Source organism: Triticum urartu, chromosome 7, assembly GCF_003073215.2.
Source record: "Triticum urartu cultivar G1812 chromosome 7, Tu2.1, whole genome shotgun sequence".
Taxonomy (NCBI): domain Eukaryota; kingdom Viridiplantae; phylum Streptophyta; class Magnoliopsida; order Poales; family Poaceae; genus Triticum; species Triticum urartu.
In genome coordinates this window covers 411,887,696-411,915,295 of record NC_053028.1, presented here as the reverse complement: position 1 = coordinate 411,915,295, position 27,600 = coordinate 411,887,696, and the positions used below count along the sequence as shown (strand labels likewise).

Sequence of the window (27,600 nt, the reverse complement as noted above, 5' to 3'; positions counted from 1 at the left end):
TTCTACAACGTTCTCCAACAAAACCCATACTTAATGTGAAGAAGAAAAAGAAAAGACAGAGAAGTAAAGGTAAAAATGTATCTCTCCCAAATGATGTTGCTCCTATTACTCATCGTGATGATGATAATTGTTACACTATTGGTGCTATCCATACTATTAATGATGAGAGTGATTATGCTTATGATATGAAAAGGCCCAAGCTTGGGGATGCTATGTTTGATGAGAATGACATGTTTGAAAATGTATTTGCTGCAATTAATGTTTGTCCCAAGCTTGGGGATGCTATGATTAATGAAGATGATATTTTTAGTCTCCCAAGTTTTGATGAGCAAATTTACTATGATGATAGCATGCCTCCTATTTATGATGATTATATTGATGAAAGTGGGTTTGGAAGAGTGTCAACTTTAGTAAGTAATGATCCCACTATTTTGGAGGGTGTTGAATCTTATTGTGACAATTATGAAAGTGGATTTGGAGAGGTCATGACTTTATTTAGTAATGATTCCACTATCTTGGAAGAGGTTTCAATTGATTATGGTGAGAACAAAGTTGCTACTTATGATGATTATTGTGATGATATATATGCTATAAAAAGTAGTGATGATTATATTTATAAAACTTGTCATGATTATGATTACCCTTTTTCTGAACATTACTCTTTTAATGTGGAAACAATTTATAGTATTCGAGTTTCTTATGATACTCCCACTATTCCGAATGAGAAGAATTTTGTTTATGTGGAGAATAGTAAATTTTCTATGCTCGTAGATCATGAAAAGAATGCTTTATGTGATAGTTATATTGTTGAATTCATCCATGATGCTACTGAAAATTATTATGAGGGAGGAATATATGCTTGTGGGAGTTGCAATAATATCAAGTTTTACCTTCCTATGCAAGTTGATTCTTGTTCCCATAAGTTGTTTGCTCACAAAATCCCTATGCATAGGAAGTGGGTTAGACTTAAATGTGCTAGTTATATTCTTCATGATGCTCTCTTTATGTTTCAGTTCTTATCTTTCATGTGAGCATCATTGAAATCATCATGCCTAGCTAGGGGCATTAAACGATAGCGCTTGTTGGGAGGCAACCCGATTTTATTTTTGTTCCTTGCTTTTTGTTCCTGTTTAGTAATAAATAATTTATCTAGCCTATGTTATGATTGAGTTTTTATGTTTTAATTAGTGTTTGTGCCAAGTAGAACCTTTGGGAAGACTTGGGGAAAGTCTTTGCGATCTTGCTGTAAAAAACAGAAACTTTAGCGCTCACGAGATTTGCTGCTATGTTTTACTGGAGAGTGCTACTTAGTTGATTCTTTTTGAAGATGATTAATAGATAAATTCCTCATGTCCATCAATTTATTTTAGAATTTTTGGGGTTCCAGAAGTATACGTTTGATCCAGATTACTACAAACTGTTCTGTTTTTGACTGATTCTGTATTCTATGTGTTGTTTGCTTATTTTGATGAATCTATGAGTAGTATCGGAGGGTATGAACCATACATGATTTGAAATACAGTAGATATTACACCAATATGAATTTAGAATGAGTTCACAACAGTACCTAAGTGGTGATTTATTTTCTTATACTGACGGAGCTTACGAGTTTTCTGTTAAGTTTTGTGTTGTGAAGTTTTCAAGTTTTGGGTAAAGATTCGATGGACTATGGAATAAGGAGTGGCAAGAGCCTAAGCTTGGGGATTCCCAAGGCACCCCAAGGTAATATTCAAGGACAACCAAGAGCCTAAGCTTGGGGATGCCCCGGAAGGCATCCCCTCTTTCGTCTTCGTTCATCGGTAATTTTACTTGGAGCTATATTTTTATTCACCACATGATATGTGTTTTGCTTGGAGCGTCATTTTATTTTTTTTCTTTTGTTTTGCTTGCTGTTTGAATAAAATACCAAGATCTGAAATTATTAAATGTTAGAGAGTCTTCACATAGTTGCATAATTATTCGTCTACTCATTGATCTTCACTTATATCTTTTAGAGTAGTTTGTCATTTGCTCTAGTACTTCACTTATATCTTTTTAGAGCACGATGGTACTTTTATTTAGAAATAGATGAACTCTCATGCTTCACTTATATCATTTTGAGAGTCCTAAACAGCATGGTAATTTGCTTTGGTTATGAATTTAGTCATAATATGATGGGCATCCAAGAAGGATATAATAAAAACTTTCATATAAAGTGAATTGAATACTATGAGAAGTTGATACTTGATAATTGTTTTGATATATGGAGATGGTGATATTAGAGTCATGCTAGTTGAGTAGTTGTGAATTTGAGAAATACTTGTGTTGAAGTTTGTGATTCCCGTAGAGTTGTGCTAGTTGAGTAATTGTGAAATTGAGAAATACTTGTGTTGAGGTTGGCAAGTCCCGTAGCATGCACGTATGGTAAACGTTGTGTGACAAATTTGAAGCATGGGGTGTTCTTTGATTGCTTTCCTTATGAGTGGCGGTCGGGGACGAGCGATGGTCTTTTCCTACCAATCTATCCCCCTAGGGGCATGCGTAGTAGTACTTTGCTTCAAGGGCTAATAAACTTTTGCAATAAGAATATGAGTTCTTTATGACTAATGTGAGTCGATGGATATTACGCACTCTCACCCTTCCATCATTGCTAGCCTCTTCGGTACCATGCATTGCCCTCTCTCGCCTTGAGAGTTGGTGCAAACTTCGTCGGTACATCCAAACCCCGTGATACGATACGCTCTATCACACATAAACCTTCTTATATCTTCCTCAAAACAGCCACCATACCTACCTATTATGGTATTTCCATAGCCATTCCGAGATATATTGCCATGCAACTTTCCATCGTTCCGTTTTTATGACACGCTCCATCATTGTCATATTGCTTTGCATGATCATGTAGTTGACATCGTAGTTGTGGCAAAGCCACCATTCATAATTCTTTCATACATGTCACTCTTGATTCATTGCACATCCCGGTACACCGCCGAAGGCATTCATATAGAGTCATATTTTGTTCTAAGTATCGAGTTGTAATTCTTGAGTTGTAAGTAAATAAAAGTGTGATGGTCATCATTATTAGAGCATTGTCCCATGTGAGGAAAGGATGATGGAGACTATGATTCCCCCACGAGTCGGGATGAGACTCCGGACGAAAAATTAAAAAAAAAAAGAAAAAAAGAGGCCATAAAAAAGAGAAGGCCCAAAAAAACAAAAAAATGAGAGAAAAAGAGATAAGGGGCAATGCTACTATCCTTTTACCACACTTGTGCTTCAAAGTAGCACCATGATCTTCATGATAGAGAGTCTCCTATGTTGTCACCTTCATATACTAGTGGGAATCTTTCATTATAGAACTTGGCTTGTATATTCCAATGATGGGCTTCCTCAAATTCCCTAGGTCTTCGTGATCAAGCAAGTTGGATGCACACCCACTTAGTTTCTTTTGATGAGCTTTCATATATTTATAGCTCTAGTGCATCTGTTGCATGGCAATCCCTACTCCTCGCATTGACATCAATTGATGGGCATCTCCATAGCCCATTTATTAGTCACGTCAATGTGAGACTTTCTTCTTTTTTTGTCTTCTCACATAACCCCTATCATCATACTCTATTCCACGCATAGTGTTATGTCCATGGTGAAGAAAATATGCCCTAGAGGCAATAATAAAGTTATTATTTATTTCCTTATTTCATGATAAATGTTTATTATTCATGCTAGAATTGTATTAACCGGAAACATAATACATGTGTGAATACATAGACAAACAGAGTGTCACTAGTATGCCTCTACTTGACTAGCTCGTTGATCAAAGATGGTTATGTTTCCTAACCATATACATGAGTTGTCATTTGATTAACGGGATCACATCATTAGGAGAATGATGTGATTGACTTGACCCATTCCGTTAGCATAGCACTTGATCGTTTAGTTTGTTGCTATTGCTTTCTTCATGACTTATACATGTTCCTATGACTATGAGATTATGCAACTCCCATTTACCAGAGGAACACTTTGTGTGCTACTAAACGTTACAACGTAATTGGGTGATTATAAAGGTGCTCTACAGGTGTCTCCGAAGGTACTTGTTGGGTTAGCGTATTTCGAGATTAGGATTTGTCACTCCGATTGTCGGAGAGGTATCTCTGGGCCCTCTCGGTAATGCACATCACTTAAGCCTTGCAAGCATTGCAACTAATGAGTTAGTTGCGGGATGATGTATTACGGAACGAGTAAAGAGACTTGCCGGTAACGAGATTGAACTAGGTATTGAGATACCGACGATCGAATCTCGGGCAAGTAACATACCGATGACAAAGGGAACAACGTATGTTGTTATGCAGTCTGACCGATAAAGATCTTCGTAGAATATGTGGAAGCCAATATGAGCATCCAGGTTCCGCTATTGGTTATTGACCGGAGACGTGTCTCGGTCATGTCTACATTGTTCTCGAACCCGTAGGGTCCGCACGCTTAAGGTTTCAATGACAGTTATATTATGAGTTTATGAGTTTTGATGTACCGAAGGAGTTCGGAGTCCCGGATGAGATCGGGGACATGACGAGGAGTCTCGAAATGGTCGAGATGTAAAGATCGATATATTGGACGACTATATTCGGACATCAGAAAGGTTCCGAGTGATTCGGGTATTTTTCAGAGTACCGGAGAGTTACGGGAATTTGCCGGGGAGTATATGGGCCTTATTGGGCCATACGGGAATAGAGGAGAGAGGCCAAAAGGAAGGAGGCGCGCGCGCCCCCTCTGTTCCAAATTGGACAAGGGGTGCAGCCCCCTTTTCCTTGTTCCTCTCCCCCTCTTTCCTTCTCTCCTACTCCAACAAGGGAAGGAGGAGTCCTACTCCCGATGGGAGTAGGACTCCCCCCCTTGGCGCGCGCTCCTCCTAGGCTGGCCGCCTCCCCCCTTGCTCCTTTATATACGGGGGCAGGGGGCACCCCAGAGACACAACAATTGATCATTGATCTCTTAGCCGTGTGCGGTGCCCCCCTCCACCATAATCCTCGATAATATTGTAGCGGTGCTTAGGAGAAGCCCTGCGACGGTAGAACATCAAGATCGTCATCACGCGGTCGTGCTGACGGAACTCTTCCTCGACATTCTGCTGGATCGGAGTCCGGGGATCGTCATCGAGCTGAACGTGTGCTAGAACTCGGAGGTGCCGTAGTTTCGGTGCTTGATCGGTCGGGCCGTGAAGACGTGCGACTACATCAACCGCGTTGTTATAACGCTTCCGCTTTCGGTCTACGAGGGTACGTGGACAACACTCTCCCCTCTCGTTGCTATGCATCACCATGATCTTGCGTGTGCATAGGAATTATTTTTGATATTACTACGTTCCCCAACACATGGCTTGCGCTCATGTATTGCATAAGGGTTGAAAAGGCTGAAGCGCGTTAAAAAGTATGAACCAATTGCTCGGCTTGTCATCGGGGTTGTGCATGATGGGAGCATTTTGTGTGACGAAAATGAAGCATGGCCAAACTATATGATTTTGTAGGAATAAGCTTTCTTTGGCTATGTTATTTTGATAAGACATAGTTGCTTGGTTAGTATGCTTGAAGTATTATTATTTTTATGTCAATATTAAACTTTTGTCTTGAATCTTATGGATTTGAATATTCTTGCCACAATAAAGAGAATTACATGGATAAATATGTTAGGTAGCATTCCACATCAAAAATTCTGTTTTTATCATTTACCTACTCGAGGACGAGAAGGAATTAAGATTGGGGATGCTTGATACGTCTCCAACGTATCTATAATTTTTGATTGTTCCATGCTATTATATTATCAAGCCTTAGATGTTTTATATGCATTTATATGCTATTTCATATGATTTTCGGGACTAACCTATTAACCTAGAGCCCAGTGCCACTTTATGTTTTTTTTCTTGTTTTTGAGTTTTACAGAAAAGGAATACCAAACGGAGTCCAACTGACGTGACAATTTTTGACGATTTTTTATGGACCAAAAGAAGACCCCGGAGTAAAAGAGTTGGGCCAGAAGAGTCCCGGGCCGTCCACGAGGGTGGGGGGTGCCCCCCCAGTGCATGGGCCTACCTCGTGGACGACTCGGGCACCTTCTTGACGTGAGACCGACGCCAAAAAATCATATAAATACAGAAACCTCTAGAAAATAACCTAGATCGGGAGTTGGGAGTTCCGCCGCCAGAAGCCACCGTAGCCACCGAAAACCAATCTAGACCCGTTCCAGCACCCTGCCGGAGGGGGAATCCCTCTCCGGTGGCCATCTTCATTATCCCGGCGCTCTACATGACGAGGAGGGAGTAGTTCACCCTCGGGGCTGAGGGTATGTACCAGTAGCTATGTGTTTGATCTCTCTCTCGCGCACGTTCTTGATTTGGCACGATCTTGATGTACCGCGAGCTTTGCTATTATAGTTGGATCTTATGATGTTTCTCCCCCTCTACTCTCTTGTGATGAATTGAGTTTTTCCTTTGAAGTTATCTTATCGGATTGAGTCTTTAAGGATTTCAGAACACTTGATGTATGTATTGCATGTGCTTATCTGTGGTGACAATGGGATATCATGTGATCTACTTGATGTATGTTTTGGTGATCAACTTGCGAGTTCCGTGACCTCGTGAACTTATGCATAGGGGTTGGCACACGTTTTCATCTTGACTCTCCGGTAGAAACTTTGGGGCACTCTTTGAAGTTCTTTGTGTTGGTTGAATAGATGACTCTGAGATTGTGTGATGCATATCGTATAATCATACCCACGGATACTTGAGGTGACATTAGGGTTTTAGTTGATTTGCGTCTTAAGGTGTTATTTTACTACGAACTCTAGGGCTGTTTGTGACACTTATAGGAATAGCCCAACGGATTGATCGGAAAGAATAACTTTGAGGTGGTTTCGTACCCTACAATAATCTCTTTGTTTGTTCTCCGCTATTAGTGACTTTGGAGTGACTCTTTGTTGCATGTTGAGGGATAGTTATATGATCCAATTATGTTATTATTGTTGAGAGAACTTGCACTAGTGAAAGTATGAACCCTAGGCCTTGTTTCCTAGCATTGCAATACCGTTTGTGCTCACTTTTACCACTTGCTACCTTGCTGTTTTTATATTTTGATTACAAAAACCTATATCTACCATCCATATTGCACTTGTATCACCATCTCTTTGCCGAACTAGTGCACCTATACAATTTACCATTGTATTGGGTGTGTTGGGGACACAAGAGACTCTTTGATATTTGGTTGCAGGGTTGCTTGAGAGAGACCATCTTCTCCTACGCCTCCCACGGATTGATAAACCTTAGGTCATCCACTTGAGGGAAATTTGCTACTGTCCTACAAACCTCTGCACTTGGAGGCCCAACAACGTCTACAAGAAGAAGGTTGTGTAGTAGACATCAACTGGCTTTACACCTTGATCTCCATCATGGCGTCGTGGTCGTCTCGCCAACTATTGCTTCTACAACTTTCGCTAATGCATAGTGATAAAGTAAAGCAATTACATGGCATTTGCATTTCATACAATAAAGAGACAACCATAAGGCTCCTGCTGGTTGCCAGTAACTTTTACAAAACATGATCATCTCATACAATAACGTATATCACATCATGTCTTGACCATATCACATCACAACATGCCTTGCAAAAACAAGTTAGACGTCCTCTGCTTTGTTGTTGCAAGTTTTACGTGGCTGCTACGGGCTTCTAGCAAGAACCGTTCTTACCTATGCGTCAAAACCACAACGGTGATTTATCAAATTTGCTGTTTTAACCTTCAACAAGGACCGGACGCGGTCAAATTTGATTCAACTAAAGTAGGAGAAACAGCCACCCGCCAGCCACCTTTATGCAAAACTAGTTGCATGTCTGTCGGTGGAACCGGTCTCATGTGCGTGGACATGTAAGATTGGTCCGGGTCGCTTCATCCCACAATACCGTTGAATCAAAATAAGACGTTGGTGGTAAGCAGTATGACTATCACCGCCCACAAATCTTTGTGGTCTACTCATGCATATCATCTACGCATAGACCTGGCTCATGATGCCACTTTTGGGAAACGTAGCATGCAATTTCAAAAAAATTCTTACGCTCATGCAAGATCTATCTAGGAGATGCATAGCAACAAGAGGGGGAGAGTGTGTCTATGTACCCTCGTAGACCGAAAGCGGAAGCATTTAATAACGTGGTTGATGTAGTTGAACTTCTTCTTGTTCCGACCGATCAAGTATCGAACGTACGACACCTCTGAGTTCTGCACACGTTCAACTCGATGACGTCCCTCGAACTCTTGATCCAGCAAAGTGTCGAGGAAGTAGATGGGTTTCGTCAGCAGGACGGCGTGGTGACGGTGATGGTGAAGTGATCCGTGCAGGGCTTCGCCTAAGCACCGCGGGAATATGACCGAGGGCGTAATCTATGGAGGGGGCGCCGCACATGGCTAACAGATGTTGTTACGTGTTCTAGGTGGTAGGCGCCCCCTCCTCATGTATATATAGGTGGGAGAGGGAGGGGAGCAGCAAGGGGGCGCCCCAAGTAGGAGCAATCCTACTTGGGCGCCTCCCCAATTCGTCCTCCCCCTTCCATAAGTTCCAGAGGGGGAAGGAAGGAGGAGGGAGGAGGGAAAAGGAAGGGGGAGGCCAAATCCCTCCCTTTCCTTCTCCTCTAGTTTGGCCCATATGGGGGGCGCAGCAGCCCCTGTTGGCTGCTGCGTTTCCCCTCTTGGCCCATTAGGCCCATATCTTTTGTCGGGGGTGCCCGGAACCCCTTCCGGTGACCCGATATGTACCCGGTACCCTCCGAAACACTTTCGGTGTCCGAATACTATCGTCCTTTATATCAATCTTTACCTCTCAACCATTTCAAGACTCCTCGTCATGTCCGTGATCTCATCCGGGACTCCCAACAACATTCGTTCACCAAATCACATAACTCGTATAATACAAAATCGTCATCGAACGTTAAGCATGCGGACCCTACGGGTTCGAGAACTATGTAGACATGACCGAGACACCTCTCCGGTCAATAACCAATAGCGGAACCTAGATGCTCATATTGGCTCCTACATATTCTACGAAGATCTTTATCGATTGAACCATTATGACAACATACGTTATTCCCTTTGTCCATCGGTATTTACTTGCCCGAGATTCGATCATCGGTATCTTTATACCTAGTTCAATCTCGTTACCGGCAAGTCTCTTTACTCGTTTCGTAATACATCATCATGTAACTAACTCATTAGTCACTTTGCTTGCAAGGCTTCTTATGATGTGCATTACCGAGAGGGCCCGGAGATACCTCTCCGATACTCGGAGTGACAAATCCTAATCTTGATCTATGCCAATCCAACAAGCACCTTAGGAGATACCTGTAGAGCATCTTTATAATCACCCAGTTACATTGTGACGTTTGATAGCACACAAAGTATTCCTTCGGTGTCCGGGAGTTGCATAATCTCATAGTCAAAGGAATATGTATATGACATGAAGAAAGCAATAGCAATAAGACTGAAAGATCAACATGCCATTATCAAATGACAACTCATGTCCATGGTTAGGAAACCTTAACCATCTTTGATCAAAGAGTTGGTAAAGTAGAGGCTCAGTAGGAACACAGTGTTTGTTTATGTACTCACACATGTATTTAGGTTTCTGATATACAATTCTAGCATGAATAATAAACCTTTATCATGAATAAGAAAATATAAAATAACAACTTTATTATTGCCTCTACGGCATATTTCTTTCAATTAGTTGCTTTGGTGGGATTTGGGGGAGAAGGACATGGTCACTCCGTGTTCCCTTGCCATTGCATTAGTTGCATCGGTTTGAGTTATCCAAGGTGATACATGGAAGTGAAGTTTGAGAAGCTTATTACTCTTGGGTGCTTGGTACCCTAGAGCTTGTTCCTCTTGGGTGCTTGGGCGCCCTAGACGGTTGGTGGTGCCTTAGAGCTCAATCATTGTGGTGTAAAGCTCTGGGCAAGTGTCGGGGTCTTCAGTTAGGTTGTGGAGATCGCCCCGAGCAATTTGATGGGTACCGGTGACCGTCCCCAAGGGTTGCCAAAGTGTACGGGTTAGGTTACCGCCCCAAGGGTTGCTATTTGTATGGATTCGGTGACCGCCCTCAAGGGCCCCTTAGTGGAATCACGACATCTTGCATTGTGCGAGGGCGTGAGGAGGTTACGGTGGCCCTAGTGGCTTCTTGGGGAGCATTGTGCCTCCACATTGCTCCAAACGGAGATTAGCATCCGCAAGGGTGTGAACTTCCGGATACATCGCCATCTCTGCGTGCCTCGATTATCTCTTACCAGAGCCCTTTACTTATGCCCTTTTGCCCTTTACTTTGTGATAGCCATAGTGTTTCATGTTATATATCTTGCTATCACATAGTTGTTTATATTGCTTATCATAAGTTGTTGGTGTACATAGGTGAACCTAATTGTTTTAGATTTTGTGCTTGACAAATTAACCGCTAGGTTTATTCCGCATTTGTTCAACACTAAACCGTAGTTATTTTAAAGCGTCTATTCACTCCCCCCTCTAGGCGACATCCACGATCTTTCACTCTTGTGTAGAAAAAACCCTCAAAAAGTTTCGAAGTGTTTGGACTTTGTTTGGTACTGATTTTCTGGAAAATCAAAAACAGGCAAAAAAAACAGTAACCGACACTTGGCACTAGGTTAATAGGTTAGTCCAAAAAAATGATATATAATTGCATATAAAACATCCAAGATTGATACTATAACAACATGGAACAATAAAAATTTATAAATACGTTGGAGACGTATCAAGCATCTTCAAGCTTAATTCGTGCTTGTCCTCAAGTACGTAAATGATAAAAAGAGAATTTTTGATGTGGGATGCTACCTGACATGTTCATCATGTAATCGTTCTTTCATTGTATGAATATTTAGATCCGAATGATCCAAAGCAATAGTGTATAATTTGACATAGAGACATCTTTGGGTGAATAGTACTTTAACATTATTCACATTTACTGATTCAAAAAGACAATTTTGAATGTGAATAGTGATAGCTTTGGGTGTATAGTACTTTGACACTATTCACATCTGATTTGTCTTTTTTCCTATTAATATAAGTCAAATTAGGAGTTGAAACTTTTTGAGATTGCACATCACACATTGATGTGTGTCTATATTCTTTTTATAAAATGTTTGAACATGTTTTTTTCTTTCAGAAAATTCGATCCCATTGATCTCACCTAACGTAAGATCTCACAAGTCTCCCCTCCTTAGCAGCCCATTCGTGATCCTCCTTATGAGTAGGGCCGAGTCGCTACCTGAGCTTCTGGCGTCGGCACCAGCGAAGCTACGTGCGGGCAAAACAGTGTCGTGGCCCACCCTGTCCAAAGATGAAAAAGGAAACTACACATGCCCAGTCCAGTTCGTGAGGCGTGAGCAGTCTGCATGCGCACGGGAGACCTGTCGTTATGCGTGACTATGCACATGAGACTTGATGTTCGAAACCTGAATGCCCAGCGTACATCCAATTCCAGACTCAGCCATAGCTGGACGCTCTAGATTCAGCCAATCATGCATGCACTGTGCACAAATTAGTTTCCTTTCTACTCCTTAAAAAACTAGTTTCCTGTGAACCAACCTATAGTTGGATGGTTAGAGGGACTGTGGTATCCTCAGCCCATCAGGGTTCAAGTCTCGGTGCTCGCATTTATTCTTGGAATTATTTCATGATTTCCGGCGATGCGCATCAGTGGGAGGAGACGTTCCCGTCGACGACGAGGTGCCTATGGTGACTTCGTAAATTTTAAGATGATATGTCGGCTCAGTCTTTCGAAGATGCTCCTATAGGTGTGCGTGTGTGTGTTCATAAGGGTGAGTGTATGCACGTGTATATGAGCTCTTGCATCAGTACGTGTTCAAAAAAATAGTTTCCTTTCCTTTTCCTAATTGCACTTCAAGGCATCATCTCAAATTCTCAATTCCAATTTCCGTATAGGCTCCTCCAAATTAAACAGAAAAATCCTATAGGCTATAGTTATCAGAATTTCATAGTACCGATTTGGTAGCATGAAATATTCAATCAATTATTGTTTGTGAAGTTTTATAAATTGGAATTTATGTACTTCCTCCGTTTCAAAATAAGTGACTCAATTTTATAATAATTTTGTATTAAAGCTAGTACAAAGTTGAGTCAATTATTTTAGGACAAACGGAGTACTAAATAACTCGCAATGGATAAGTCCAGTCAACAAAGATTTGGTTTGGTTTCAAAAGAAAGTGAGATGGTTCAGCATTACGATGATTTTCGAATTAACTGGGCACTAACTAATACTCACTATGTCCGAAAATACTTGTTATCAAAATGGAAAAAAAAGGATGTATCTATAACTAAAATATGTCTAGATACATTCTCTTTTATTCATTTTGGTGACAAGTATTTCCGAACGGAGGGAGTACCTTTTAGTATAGTTGAAAATTTGAAGAAAAAAACATGTTCTTCTTTAGACTGACCCGCCCAACTATTTCTTTGTAGCTCCGCCACCGGGCATCGGTTATTTTTTTTTAGTTTGGGATGGGTATATTAATGGGAAACTGACACCCTACATCTAAAGAAACAGGATTGAGCCTGGGGAGATTCAAACCAAAGAAAATTACTAAACCTAAACTACTCCAATTTTTGGGCCACCGAATTTAATTTCAATGTCATCAGGTACTCGAACAAAGAAAACAAAAAAGAGACTAAACTCTATGATGAGGTGACGATATTATTGTTATATTGTTATTTTATTCATGGAAAATTGATGCGGTGATATGACAACATAATTTTGATTGCTCATGAAAAAATTATGGAAAACAGGCAAAGTGTTGTATTTTTTTTAGGAATATGTTACATATCGTGCAGTCTAGTTCAGTTTTTAACCGGAACCGAACAAAAATTCTGTTTCTAGAAAATGGGTTCTGGATCTGTCATTTGTCATTTCAGAAGACCACCAGCAATTTTTTTTAAAAAAATTTCAGAAGACCGATTTTTTTAAATAAAAAAACGATCAGTTTTTCGGTTTGGTCTAAGCAAACGCGGCCTACTTTTAGCCACGGCCTAGTGCTCGTATTTACGGACTAGTGCCACCGTGTACGTACACGTTCGCTCGGCCTCCTTTTCCCCTCGCCGTCGCTCCCTCGCTCAGACCGACGCGCACCGCCGCCTCCCACCAGCATCTCCTTCTGCCGCCGCCGCCGCCTAACTCTCTCCCTGTGCCGGAGGCCCAGCTCTCCGCAGCGTCTCTTGTTCCTCCCCTGCAACGACTCCAGCCTCCGACTGCACGCGCGAAGCCCTCCTCCGAACTTGACATCGACACCGGCGCCGGCGAGGCGAGACGACCAGCCGGGTGTCACTTGCTCAAATTCGTTCAGATCGTAACTAGGTCCTGACAGCGAATCCCTGTCTAGCTAGCTGCCTCGCTCTCTCCCTGCGCCGTTTAGAGCGAGGAGGTGGAGGCGATGGGGACCATGACGATCGGTGCCAGGTACAAGGCCACGCTCAAGGACCGCGGCACCGGCGGCGTCCTCCGCATGGTGGGTCCCATCCTCACTCGCCGTCTCCGCCCCCACCCCCACCCCCACCCCACCCCATCCCACCCCATTCGCACCTCCCATCCGAAACCCCCCTTCATTCAGGCAGGCTGTATTGGTTTTGGTTCTGTTTGGTTGGCTTGCGACGGCGTTGCTTTTACTGCTCGGTCGTCGGGGCGTGGGTTGCTTGGCAGGGGTCTATCGGTGTTGAGGTACCCAACTGATTGATCCCGGGTAGGTCTCTGATTGGACGCAAAACGGAACAAATTGAAGGATGCTGCTGCTTAGATCGGAGGAGTGCATGTGCCTGTGCTTTCCTCATTGTTGTATGTGTACCGCATCCAACCTTCGGGTTTAGTCGTGGAACAGAGTAAGTACGATCCGCCGTAAGTTAGCATTGCGGTTAGAGCAGAAGGATTGTGTATCAAGCTCAGTGCCTCGTTTGCCTTTAGTGGGAGCCAATTTGTGCCCCAAGTAAGAACACCCGGTTTGCTTAATGAAATTGGGGGCTCAACGCATGCTATAAAAATCTGCTTGAGGCAGTTGTTTTGTTCGTGATTGCATTGTTTGTGCATGATATTCCTAGTATTTTCATATTTGGCGCTGATGCAGCAAGGCGCACTGCTTCATTGACTTAGTGGGCATTACTTTTGAACAGTCATCTCTGTTTGTTTCAGCTGGTGTGAATCATTCATTCCTTTCTTACCGCTGCTTGCAAGCGATCATAATGCGCTTCTTTGATCTAAATCATATTATTTCTTTGTTCTTGTAATTACAGAGTGAAGATAAGTTAACATTTACTCCTAATGATCCACGCTCACTAATGAAGCTCAGTGTCGATTTTCGGACCATCAAAGGTACTTATCCTTTGTCCATATGCAGCGCTGGTTTCTATAATCATAGCACTGAGTGTTGTACACAATTGAAGTGCTGTCATTATTCTGATGTGTTAGTCTAGTTGTCCTGATGTGTTAGGAAACTATTTAATTGTTGATAGATGGGCATTTACTAGATGTGGTTTGCGATTACTGTGGGTTTGTTTGAAATGATTTAACAGAATGGAGAATATGTACATCCAAGATTACATATTCAGAATACGAACATCCAAGATTATATATTCAGAATACGAACATCCAAAGATCACATATTCATAATATATACATCCAGGATTACATATTCTGCTCATCAGCTGTGCCAGAGTAGGTCATGCATGTTGGTTGATGAGAATTGATTTCATGGTCATTACCAATATGCTTGATGGTAACTTTGTAGCTTCTTCCTACATGTGCTTCAGGCCATAAGTTCAACAAGGTAGATGGTAGCAAACCAACACCGGCATTATTGAATCTTTCAAAAGATTCTGACAAGGTATGATCAATTAATTAAATATAAACATCCTGTTGAGTTTTGGTTGATAGGCATATGCTCTACATTTATTTCTGTGACTGAGAAGATTGTGATTTCCATGCTTTTTTCAGGGGGGAGGCTATATTTTTGAGTTTGAGAATGTTGGTAACCGTGATTTGTGTCGCGACTTTGTAGGTAATGTTCATTAAATGTTTCTAATACATATTATGAACAAATACATCATTTGAAAATGATTATTCTTGTTAGATTGAGTCTATGCATTTTTAATGTTACTTTTGGTCCTTGCTTCAGTATTTTGATTTTCAGTTTCACCTCTAGTCTATACAATTATTACCAACAAAATATAGAACTAACTGATGATGTTGTCCTTTCAGCTAGGGTTTTAGGCAAACATCAAGGTACTGTGCCTGCTAGACCAAATGTACCTCCTGAGATATCAGCTGTGTCAACTGGTCCAGAACAGCTCAGTTCTGCCGAAATGGAACGGCGAATGAAATTGCTACGAGAAGACAGGTAATATCTGTATTTCAAACATCCTGCATGTTTCTTCTGCTGACAGCAACATGGGATATTGATAATAATTTAATACTAAACCAAAACAGTGTAAGCTGTCTTGCTCTCTTTAGTAATTATTGCCGAGCCCCTTATGTGCTTGTGCTTTTGAATTGATTACCTGATTCTAAGATTTTTTTCTTGTGTTGTATGCATTTGGCTTTCGTAGGTTCACTTATTCAAAGATGATACTAGAGCTTCAATTTTAACTGGTCTTTACTTGTCTGTTTCATCAGCATACAAATCTGTGCAACATTACATAATGAAGCTGGTGGCATAGCTGGTAGATTGAAAATGATATGCCTTTTATGTACAACTGTAGAACTTTGAAAGAGCCAAAATAAAGTGCAGATGCCAAAATGTTTTCACCTATCCATTTTTTGTATGAGAATGTCATTCAGATATATTTTCTAGCGTATGTGAACTTGCTTGGGTCAAAATGCTACTGTTGGTGTAATGTCATTCGGTTATATTTTATTAATAGATCACGTCAGGAGCATGTTCATGCTGCTAGTTTAACAGATCTGCGTAGCTGTAGGGATGAACATTTAATCTTCGTATATTGTTTTAAGAGAATGATACAGACAGATTTGCAGACTATTGTAGCCAACCAGAGGAAAACACAGTTGCATTGTATTGTTGGCTCGTTTGTCTCGTTAAACCCTTCTCTGTTTGCAGTGAACTGCAGAAGTTACATAAGAAGTTTGTGCTTGGTAATATTCTCCAAGAGTCTGAATTTTGGGCAACAAGAAAGGTAAAAACTACTGTGCACGGATACAATTTCTGTTTGTTTTGTAGTATATTTTTATTCAGTTGCAACCAATACTTATTAAGTCCTTTTGCAGAATTTACTTGACGATGAAACAAACAAAGCATCAAAACAAAAGCCAGGTTTCAAAAGTGCCATGCTAGCTGATGTTAGGCCATCAGCTGATGGACAGGTATGCTATGGGTCTATACTCATTGTGAGCCTATGTGGCATACTATGATAGTTTGTGTTGTACATGGCTGTATCCTATCAGTTATTGACTTCTACTGAATGTTGATTATCTTAATTTACTCATTTCTGATTTATGTGTGTCCTTTCACAGACAAACAAGGTTACTTTCAGTCTGACTACTGAGATTATCCATCAGGTACATTCTTTCTACCTTGGTAATGAATTATCATCTAAAGCAGGTCTGCCTGCTAGCATCATTTGTTACTTCTTCAACCATCATAAATGCAGCTATGCATTATCTAAATGCTGGCCTGCCTGGTAGCATCATTTGCAATATTTTTAACTGTCATGTGCAGTGTTATGTACCTAAAAAAGGTGTAATGCTATGCTTGATGGAATTTCTAAACAGTTCCGTTGTTTAATGGGTTCCATTGACCAACTATTTATTAGCACCTATCGCATTCTGTGTAAGGAGCAACACCTCACTTGTTTCCTTATGGTAATGTACTGACACATGGCCCTAGACTCCACGCCATCCTCACTGGGTAGTATTTTACAAACTATACCTCTTTGTGATGATACTGTTCTATTTTTCTTTTCTTTTCTAGTACTCAACATACATATAGAATGGTATGATCCCTTGTCAAGCCCATTTTACGGCATGAAAATGTAAATATGCCATTTTTACTGCATAAAAAATGTGAATTGCACTGTGTTTAGCTATACCTGTTCAAAAACCTTGACCAGTGGGCTACTCAAACACATTCTTGCATCTATTAGTCTGGATCATTGAATACGCTCAGGATTGGCCTGTCCAGACTATCACGCATTGCAAGCCTGTCCTGGCCATAGTTACTTGGATTGCAGGTCACTGTGCGATCCACGATGTCAGGTCGAGCATCATGTATTCTTTTGATCTGGTTCTCCACCAGGAAGCTGCTGGTCATGACCCCATGCAATAACAATGGGAGAAGGGCAGAGGGGAAGAGAGGCATGAGCTAGTCCTAGTAGTTGATGTCCTCATTTTGTTGCGATCCCCACTGGTTTTTCTCATTGTTGCTGTCACAGCCGCCATCGCTGTCCCCCCTTGTGTTCTGTGTTCTTGCCATCAGATGCAAGAAAACAAGGGTGATGACGGGGGACTAGGAGGGAGAGGTGGTGCTAGGAAGGGAATTAAGAGTGGGAAGGGGAAGCGAGATGATGGCCCTTGTGGGCCATTTATGTTGATTTGCTGGAGCTGTGGGCTGGGTTGTCCCACAGCCCACTCCCTTCTCGTTCTCTTCTTTATTCCCTTTTCCGAATACATTTAGATTCTATCGATGTATTATCTGATTTGTAGGGTCATCGACCTGGATTCATCGGGCCACATTCCTAATGAGTGTCGTGAAGAACAGTGCCCCTTTTGACTCACATGGGTAGCCACCCGTGACGCCACACCATCGTGACTACATTTCTTGACCCGGTCGAACAGGCTTATTCTGGTCCTTGAGCTGGGCTACATCTGCTCAGTAATACTAGTTTTCTTTCATACATTATTAACCATGTAAATGCTGAACTACGAGATTGTTTGTTGGACGTTGAATAAGTCTTGAAAATCAGTTGTTATGAATATGATATATTATTTGATGTTTTGCAGATTTTTGCAGAAAAGCCAGCCGTGCATCGGGCATTTTTAGATTATGTCCCGAAGAAGGTAAGACAGTGCATACTTGTATATACTATTGTCATGTGCCTTACCATAGGCTTTCGGAAGCTTGAGCTTAAGTTGGAGTTTGTTTATACTATATCTGTGTTGGCACAAAGTGGATTTGGATTCTCATTTTACTCTGTTTTTCCTTCATCTCCTGTGACTATCCCAAAAAGTTGTCAGAAAAGGATTTTTGGACAAAGTACTGTAGAGCTGAGTATCTACTTAGAACAAAAAATACTTTAGCGGCAAAAGCTGAGGCCGCTGATGATGAGGAATTAGCCATGTTTTTGAAAAATGATGATATACTTGCCAAGGAGGCAAAGCTCAAGGTATAATTCTACCTGTTTATTGTTGTCATCCTGCATATTTTGCAATACATTTTTCCTTTAGTTTTTTTTGGTGACTCAATTCTTGTTTTACAGATAAAACGAGTTGATCCAACATTAGACATGGAGGCAGATGCAGGAGATGACTACATCCATCTTCTGGTGTGTTTGTGTTCTTGCTACTATTTTGTTATATCTACAACTTCACAAAGACGAGTGGTTTATTCGTTTCTCATAATGAGCAACTTTGTCTGCTATTTTGATCACAACTTCATGCAGTGCTTAGTCCTATTTTGAATTTTCATACCATTATTCTTTCGGGCATCTAGGATCACGGGATTCTCCGTGATGGCAGCAGAGACACAACTGATACTGATAGCGAGTTGGCTAGGAGAACACTTTCTCAGGATCTGAATCGGCATGCTGCTGTTGTTCTTGAAGGGAGATCAACAGGTGAAGTTTTGGACTCAACTCAAAAGTTTTCATGCTGTCTCTTTTACTCCCTCCGTTCCTAAATATAAGTCTTTGTAGAGATTTCAACAAGTGACTACATACGGAGCAAAATGAGTGAATCTACACTCTAAAATATGTCTATATACATCCGTATGTGGTAGTCCATTTGAAATCTCTAAAACGACTTATATTTAGGAATGGAGGGAGTAAATTTTTGTATACTGAAGTTGATTGGTCAAGCATGCTATTACTATCATGAGATGATACTGATATGCTAACAGCCTGACAGTTCTCCTGCGACTACACTTCTACTGGCTTCCTGTTTTTCTATCTAGACTTTCCTGAAAAAGAATGCACCAACAATAGCACAAATCAACCGTCCTATACTGCTGGTTGGTTGCACATTGTAATGCTGTAGTGTAGTACCTGCTCTGTGCTGGTGTACTTTCCCCTTCACATCAGAGAATGTCAATAATTTCTACTTTGCATTTGCTTATTGGCCATTAATAACTTGTATTAATGCACCATATAGTTTCTGTCTGTAAGGTGATTGTATTTGTTATTCATCTTTGTGCAGATATTGAATCAACTGATACGAAGACTGTGGCTGAAGCACTTGCACGGTCCAAGAAGGGTAAGTAATTATATCGCTGTGGTGCATCTTTTCTCACCCTAATTAGTTCCTTACTAGGCTGATGAGTTATGAACTGCAGAACCACCTCCTAGCTCTGTTGCTGATGATGCTAGTCATGAGAGATTGGTAAAGGTGGCCCGCATGACTGAGATAGAGGATCTGCAAGCTCCACGAAGTCTCCCATACGCTCCACTTTGTATAAAGGTAATAGTTGGTTCATATGACTTGATATAATATATCAGCTACAGTAATATATCACAGCATTATGGATTGTCATGCCTCGTCTTTGTAGGATCCTCGAGAATATTTTGATTCTCAGCAAGCCAATGCTCTGAGACCTTTAGGTAGCAACGATGGAAGAAAGGCCCGCAGCTGCAGCCTGAGCACCGATGATACATTCCATCATTTAATGGATCAAATATCTTCCGTGAAAATGAACTGTCCGGTTGTTCAGTCAGATGTTGCTCTAAAGGTAAGCAGTTTTACTTGAGACCTGATACCAATGTTCGGTAGTCAACTTTCAGGGATTAGGTCCTGTTTCCTTGAAAGATGCATGTCTGTAGATATATCTGACTTACTCCCTCCATTCGAATGAATAAGACCAATCAAATGTGGGTTATATAAAAAATTGTACTCCCTCCATTCGAATGAACTAGATGATACCCCGCACGTTGTTGCGGGAACCGGTTGTAATATAATTCAATGCAATTTGATTGTATGAACATCAGTGTTTGGATTAATAAAATATTGTATATCTTTGATAACATTTTATAAGATATAGACTATCAAAAAAATATGAAGATTGGCAAGGCAAATATGGAGGCAACTGGTAAAACAATATATGGATAGCAGAAAATATAACAGGTTGAAAATCTAAGATATATAGGAATATTTTACATGATAATATAAAGATATAAATTTGAAAGGTAGGCATTGTTGAAATAATAATTTCGCATCTACAAATAAACTAAAGGGAAAGTTGAGTATTGGTGAGAGTTAAACACTTTTAGGAAAACATGTGAAGTAAATCCTTTGTGCACTTCATTCTATCTAAAAAAATTCATAGATAAATCCTTTGTGCACTTCGGCTCTGGCAGGCACATAATTTTCCTATTGGATTTTTATGAGACCATATAGAAGATTGTTTATGCCAAACCATTAGCTGTAATAGTTGAAACTTTGCACCAAATAAAACTATGTGAAAACCTTAACTTACTCAGTGCATAGGACCTCATGGGATAACTTGGATAAAATCACCATGTGTCTTGTGTTTGTACATCCATCGATTAGCTAAACATTGCTAACGGTAGCTAAGATTAAATGATCATAACTTCTAAGAAAATTCATCATAGATCTTAAGTACTCAGCTACATCTGTTTCAACGGTTTGGTTATTGCAAATATGAATAACCAAATATTAGGAAATTAATATATTGTACAATATAACTCACACTCATAAGCATTTTTGCTTTTTCTTAAGTAATGTCGATCTAAAGATGAAAATATAGAACTAACCACACACATAGACACGCCCACGCGCAATTACTAAGTCAGTTCATAGCATATACTATTGCCAAGTCATATGCCACAATCAAGTATCATTTTGTGAGCTGTGTTATGGCTATTTGTTTTGTACCTAAAAATATCTCGGATCTTCAATGGAGGCCAACTGCAATAATATCACCAATTTCACGGAAGTTCAAATTCATTTAGGAAATATTTTATCATAGCAGGAAAAATGCTTATATGAAAATAGACCCGACCATTCCCCATCTGGCTGGATAGGTGTGTATCAATGGTGCTTAAACTGCTATAAGCCGGCAAAAAATCGGTCATGAGAAACTCAACCTGTATCATGGATTGCTCCCCATAATCTGTGTGATGGCAGTACCATACCCATGCATATGTGCATGCTATATAAAAAAATCAGCAATTCCGATAAGATACCATCCTCTCCAATGGTTCATATCTTGGTGTTTCCCGTACTAAAACTTCTTGTTGGCTTGTCATCGGCAGCTTCATGTGCTACAAAATCCACACAAATAAAATCCAAATAATACGGGTTTGGTTATATGTGAATCAGTTGATGCCCGCATGTGGTGCAGAGCCTTGGGAGTCGATGCATGAATCGATAGATGGGTACCTTGGCAATCGGCAGTGAAATCTGACTGGACATCAGCCCTAGATAGAGAGATGGTTTCCTGCAAAAAAGATAGACTGTTAGTGCCTTTGACCACAAGATGCATCTCTAGCTGGGAGCCATCACGAGAGGCTTGACAGATTGGAGGTTGAGGACGACATGGACGACGACATGTGGAGAGAAACAATTGAGAAAAAATAACTCTACCTGATCCCCTCCATCTACTCTTGCCAGAACGAAGACAGTAGGGGACGACGAAAGGCAAATTGGCCGAGGAGCATTAGCGGTTTTTTCGGACCGGTTAATTCGTCGGAGATGGGAGACCAGCGGCTAGAGCCGGAGGAGTGAACAGGCGGAGAAAATCTCCGGGAGCCGTCGGAGGAGGACCGGCAGTCACGGCGGACCAGGACACTCATCGGAGGAGTATCGGACCGGTAATCATACCTGAGCCGTAGAGATCAGAGAAGTGGAACATCCGGGCCGACGGTCCTGCTAGACGGCCGTAAGATGAGATCTCCGCCGTAGAGCGGAGGCCGGCCGTCAGTCCTGCCGAAGGGGTGTCAGACGGGAGCCTGGTTGCCGTGCTAAATGAAGAGGGGAGTCGGGATAGCAGCCCTGCAAAAGGAGCGTGAGACGGGAGCATGTCCGCCAAGCCGGATGGCCGCTGCGGGAGGCATTAGACGGGATCCTAGCCGCCGTGCAGGATGTATAGAGGGGAAAGGAGGCGATGGGTTTGGGCTGAATCAGGGAGATATACGGCGTGGGCAGTGGGGAATCCTAAACGCTTCAGTTTTTCTTTCAGGGAAAATATTTGGTCAGAATTGAAGAGGTGGGCCTGAGCGGGGCATGGGCAGTGGGGAATCCTAAACGCTTCAGTTTTCTTTCATAGAAAATATTTTTTCAGAATTGAAGAGGTGGGCTTGAGTGGGACTACATGAGATGTGACTTGGCAAGATATGATTGGATGCTGATGTGTCTATCCTGCATGTTGAGATAAATCAAGTAGTGGAGGTGAACTTCTTAAGTATATAGGATAAGACCAATCAAATGTGGGTTATATAAAAAATTATACCGTTGAATCCGTATCCGAAAGAAGTTCTCAATGGTATAATTTGTAAGTCACAAAAATTATATATTGTTTCTCTTTAGCTGCAAGTCACAAAAAATATATATTGTTGGTCTAATTTATGGTAAAAGTTGGATTTTGGAATGTGTGTGCGCCTTATTCAATCTTGTTTCCTCTGTAATAGAGGTGGTGGTTCTTTGTGTCTGTACATATTTTACTTGAAGAGAATTTGCTCTTCCAAAACTAGTGAAGAATATTTGCAAAGAACTATCCAATCAGTTCCCAACCATTTCTGTGGACACAACGATAGACCCAACATTCTAAACGGTACAAACACTTCTACTAAGGGATGTGTTAGGTACTTAGGTATGACTATGAGAAAAGTTGATGTTTGTGTAGCTGTTTTTTATATGACCAACTTACACCTTACCTGGTCCATGACTTCGCATTGCCAAAAAAGAAACAGTATCCATTTTGCAAATGAACCTAGTTTGCCTTTGTTTGTTTCGTTCCAATTCTTAATGTTGGATTGTCATTTCATGATTCATCAACATCCCAATACTCCAAGTTTTCCTTACAAACACAAGTTTTGCATGCTGTATTGCTGTGGCTTCTCTATTCTTAAGCTATTAAATTGCATGAGCAGGAAAACCTAACTTACCTACATGGTATGGGCCTAGGTTCTTAGTGAATTGAATGAAGGAATTTCACGTTCACGGAGGCTTAATCTTAAGAATCCCCAAGACAGTCTCCTTGGTCGTCTTCCTCACCGAACACGAGATGAACTTATGGATGTGAGATACTGCACCTATTTACCTTTTACGCAGAAGCTGTATTGTACTTCCAATTTGTTCTAGAATGTTTATTTTCCAGAATTATCAATGTACCTTTATTTATTTATGTATATTTATCCGACCATTCTAAAATCTTCCTATCACTGCACTCGAGATCTTATTGTACACCTTGTATTTACAGAGTTTCTTGTGACTGTCTATTTTGTTAGCATTGGACGGCTATCCAGGAGTTGCTGTGCCATTTTTGGTCATCATACCCAATAACAACCACAGTCCTTTCTAATAAGGTGTATTGTCACTCCTATCTTATCTGTACTATTTTGTAACCCACAAGTAGTATTTTGGTGGAAGCTGCTAAAAGTAGCTCAGTGGCTGGGTGACTTTTGAAAGGAACTGGTCACTGAAATATAATTTCCTGCTTCAAGATGAGAACAATACCAGTGCATATTATAAATGTGAATAAGAACTAATAACAGTGCAAGTAGAAATGATCAGTTAATAATTTTAGTGGTGGAGTTTTATGTGTTGGAACATGGTTGTCTGTTTCCTTGCTATCAGTAATTATGGAATTCAGTGTCATACTGTCATGAACTCATGACTGGAAATTGACCACCACCAGGTTCTTATTATTATACTTTTGGCTATCAAAAAGCTGCATTTAACGACCCAATTTGTTTCTAGCTTTTCTCATACTGCATTAGTTCTGTTAATAAAACCAATCACTGTAAAATAGCAGATGTTAATGTTGTGTTATACAGTCTAGTATAGGTATTTGTGTACACAGCGTAATAGTAAGTCAAGGATGCCCACATTGATGGTTATGTTCTTACTGTGGTTTTGTCACTAATTTATGATCTACTCCCTCCGTTCCCTAATACTCCCTCTGTACCGAAATATATGTCGCTGGAGTAGCTGAACTTCAGCTACTCCAGCAACATATATTTCGGTACAGAGGGAGTATAAGACTTTTTAGCTATTTCAAAATATTGACTATATAGGAGTACACACTAAAATGTGTCTAGATATATACGAATCAAGAAAAAGCTAAAAGGTCTTATATTAGGGAACGAAGGGAGTAGATACCTGGTAGGACTGCTGTATGGTAAGCTATCTTAAGCAATTAAAACATCCAGACCGTTATTGCTTAGATGTTTATGTACTTGTCCGGTTCTTTCCACAGGTTCAACGGCTTAAGGATGCAATGACACAGATATATCAGAAATTACAGGTTAATCTTCCTCAGCACAGTTGATATTTGGAATCTAATTAATAACTGAAATTGCCTTTGATTATATTTGTATGCATCATTATGGAATTGTTTTTCTTTGTACGTGCAGGATATAAAGGAATCAGCACAGCCTGATGTACGGCATGAAATATCTCAACTCGTAAAGCCCATGACTCAGGTTCCTACTGTTTTCATTACCTGAACTTTTGAGAATCCCCATGAATTATCTGAGCTTTGAGAATACCTTTGTCATGATTTGGTGCCTGTTTGGTTCCACTCCACTCCCTCGACTCCGCTCCTAGAGTGGAGCGGGCTGTAGCTCGTTTTCACAGAGCGGCTCAAGCCCAGCTCCACAGCTCTGCGGAGTGGAGCTGGGCGGAGTGATTCCAAACAGGGCTTTAGCTAGACACATTTCCATATTTGTAAAGCAGAAGGATATGGGTCACAGCAAATATTTGTATTGAATACTTTTATTTTCATTTGCTGGTTTTGGTGCTCATTGGATACTTCCTTGCTGTTGATGCCATAAAACACATGAATACTACTACTCCCTCCGTCCCATAATATAAGATCTTATTACATCCAGCGGGGACGGAGTAGTTTTCTTTCCATAATTTTCAGCAAGCTGATTATATATAATTTCCAGGCGCTGGATGCTGCATTCAACCATGAGCAGCAGCAGAAATCTTTAAAGGCCGGGAGCAAGCCCAATGGGTTTTGAGCAGAGAACACCACCACCCATAAGGATTCAACCTGATTACTGCTAGAGCGTGAGGGCTGCCACACCTGTGAGCTCTTGGCGGCTATGATGTGCTATTGAACTGGAGGCTTTGATTTTGCTGTGTATTTTTTATTTAACGTGGAACATAATAACGCTTAGTTGCAAATTTTGCCTTGGACATCGTGTCGTATTCCTCATTTCCACACCTGTGAGCTCTTGGCGGCAATGATGTGCTATTTAACTGGAGGCTTTGATTTTGCTGTGTATTTTTTATTTAACGTGGAACATAATAACGCTTAGTTGCAAATTTTGCCTTGGACATCGTGTCGTATTCCTCATTTCCACACCTGTGAGCTCTTGGCGGCAATGATGTGCTATTTAACTGGAGGCTTTGATTTTGCTGTGTATTTTTTATTTAACGTGGAACATAATAACGCTTAGTTGCAAATTTTGCCTTGGACATCGTGTCGTATTCCTCATTTCCACACCTGTGAGCTCTTGGCGGCAATGATGTGCTATTTAACTGGAGGCTTTGATTTTGCTGTGTATTTTTTATTTAACGTGGAACATAATAACGCTTAGTTGCAAATTTTGCCTTGGACATCGTGTCGTATTCCTCATTTCCACACCTGTGAGCTCTTGGCGGCAATGATGTGCTATTTAACTGGAGGCTTTGATTTTGCTGTGTATTTTTTATTTAACGTGGAACATAATAACGCTTAGTTGCAAATTTTGCCTTGGACATCGTGTCGTATTCCTCATTTCCACACCTGTGAGCTCTTGGCGGCAATGATGTGCTATTTAACTGGAGGCTTTGATTTTGCTGTGTATTTTTTATTTAACGTGGAACATAATAACGCTTAGTTGCAAATTTTGCCTTGGACATCGTGTCGTATTCCTCATTTCCACACCTGTGAGCTCTTGGCGGCAATGATGTGCTATTTAACTGGAGGCTTTGATTTTGCTGTGTATTTTTTATTTAACGTGGAACATAATAACGCTTAGTTGCAAATTTTGCCTTGGACATCGTGTCGTATTCCTCATTTCCTCCTAGCTGTTTCAAGATAGAATATCATTCTGGTTCTTTGTTGTGTTTATGGATAGCCTAGTTGTTTATGCTCTACCCTTGCGGTGGCGACGTGCAAATGGTTATAAATAAACCCTAACGAAAAGGTAGCTATACAATGATAAATCTGCAATTTGCTTTTGTGGAGGAATACTTGCTTTAATAGTCGAGTTACAGAAAGTTTGCATGGTAACACAGTGCAGAAGGTGTTTTGTTAACTGTAGAAACCTTGGCATTAGTGACGGTGGTGGGACGTGGTGGTGCCTCCCAAGTCTCGACACGTCGTTGGTAGACCATCGCTAGCTCGTGAGGCTGGGCTGATCGATGAGACTGATGAGAGGGAGGACCGGTTGCCATTTTTGCGTGGGACAACACGAATACGGTAACTAGCTAGGCCGTCCTTGTGGCCGAAACTGTATCGATGGAAGTGGCCACTTGGGTTTGCCCACACCAGCTTTTTCTCAAGGGAAAAGATGGCGCGGTGGTGGTGGGAGTGGGGCCGGTCATTTCAGCAGAGGAAAACAGCACGGTACAACAACCGAGGCAAAAAGTTCACTTCGGATATCATTTTTAAGAGGAAGAGAGAACACCGGAGAAATAACGCACAAGAAAATGTTTTCAGAAAAATGCAGATATACAAAAGAAAAATAGAAGCAAATGCAGACATACAAAAATTGGAAACACGCCCAGTGGGACTCGAACCCACAATCGCCTGATTAGAAGTCAGACGCCTTATCCATTAGGCCATGGGCGCCTTTTGAAATAATTTACACACAAACTCTTTGAGTAATCACTTCCTTTCCTAGTCTTTCTTTTTTCCACGGGAGACTTTCCTTCCTACTCACTCCGTTCCCAAATATAAGTCTTTTTGGATATTAGAATACATTCGGACGTATATAGACATCTTTTAAAATAAGGTTAATTCATTTTGCTCCGTATATAATCTATAGTTAAATATCTTAAAAGACTTATATTTAGAAACGGAGGAAGTAGTTCACAGGCTAGCCGAGAATGCATGATGCGTCTCCAAACTGCTTTAGGATCAGGGTATCTCCAACGCCGACCCATAAATCACCTGTAACGCA

The 27,600-nt window shown here is 41.0% G+C and overlaps 1 protein-coding gene and 1 non-coding gene across 6 annotated transcripts; one reads left to right on the top strand and one right to left on the bottom strand.

Annotated features, from left to right (window-relative positions):
- Window positions 1–13,086: 13,086 nt before the first annotated feature.
- LOC125517946 (general transcription and DNA repair factor IIH subunit TFB1-1-like) lies at window positions 13,087–26,662 on the top strand. 5 transcript variants are annotated; one of them, XM_048682905.1, is made up of 20 exons: window positions 13,088–13,541; window positions 14,317–14,395; window positions 14,833–14,906; window positions 15,017–15,080; window positions 15,281–15,419; window positions 16,137–16,212; window positions 16,304–16,399; window positions 16,550–16,594; window positions 18,035–18,091; window positions 18,262–18,417; window positions 18,511–18,576; window positions 18,744–18,867; window positions 19,445–19,501; window positions 19,581–19,705; window positions 19,794–19,973; window positions 23,387–23,500; window positions 23,710–23,787; window positions 24,681–24,728; window positions 24,838–24,888; window positions 25,375–26,662. In XM_048682905.1, the coding sequence occupies exons 1-20, from the start codon at window positions 13,467–13,469 to the stop codon at window positions 25,447–25,449; spliced, it is 1,779 nt and encodes a 592-aa protein (XP_048538862.1). In that variant the 5' UTR covers window positions 13,088–13,466; the 3' UTR covers window positions 25,450–26,662. The 5 variants fall into 5 exon arrangements, 3 of the variants coding, with proteins under 3 accessions (XP_048538863.1, XP_048538862.1, XP_048538861.1); XM_048682904.1 differs by having other exon boundaries at window positions 13,089–13,541; window positions 24,838–24,906; XR_007287853.1 differs by lacking the exon at window positions 25,375–26,662 and having other exon boundaries at window positions 23,682–23,787; window positions 24,838–24,912.
- A 534-nt stretch (window positions 26,663–27,196) lies between these two features.
- Window positions 27,197–27,269, bottom strand: TRNAR-UCU. Its single transcript has one exon. It is a non-coding gene; the product is annotated as a tRNA-Arg (tRNA).
- Window positions 27,270–27,600: the final 331 nt, after the last annotated feature.

Excerpts from the sequence above, each read along its gene's own strand:
- LOC125517946 (XM_048682904.1), top strand. The coding sequence starts at position 13,467 with ATGGGGACCATGACGATCGGTGCCAGGTACAAGGCCACGCTCAAGGAC. Across the intron at positions 14,907-15,016 it reads TTTCAAAAGATTCTGACAAG|GGGGGAGGCTATATTTTTGA; the intron begins GTATGATCAATT and ends TGCTTTTTTCAG. Across the intron at positions 23,501-23,709 it reads CACGAGATGAACTTATGGAT|CATTGGACGGCTATCCAGGA; the intron begins GTGAGATACTGC and ends CTATTTTGTTAG.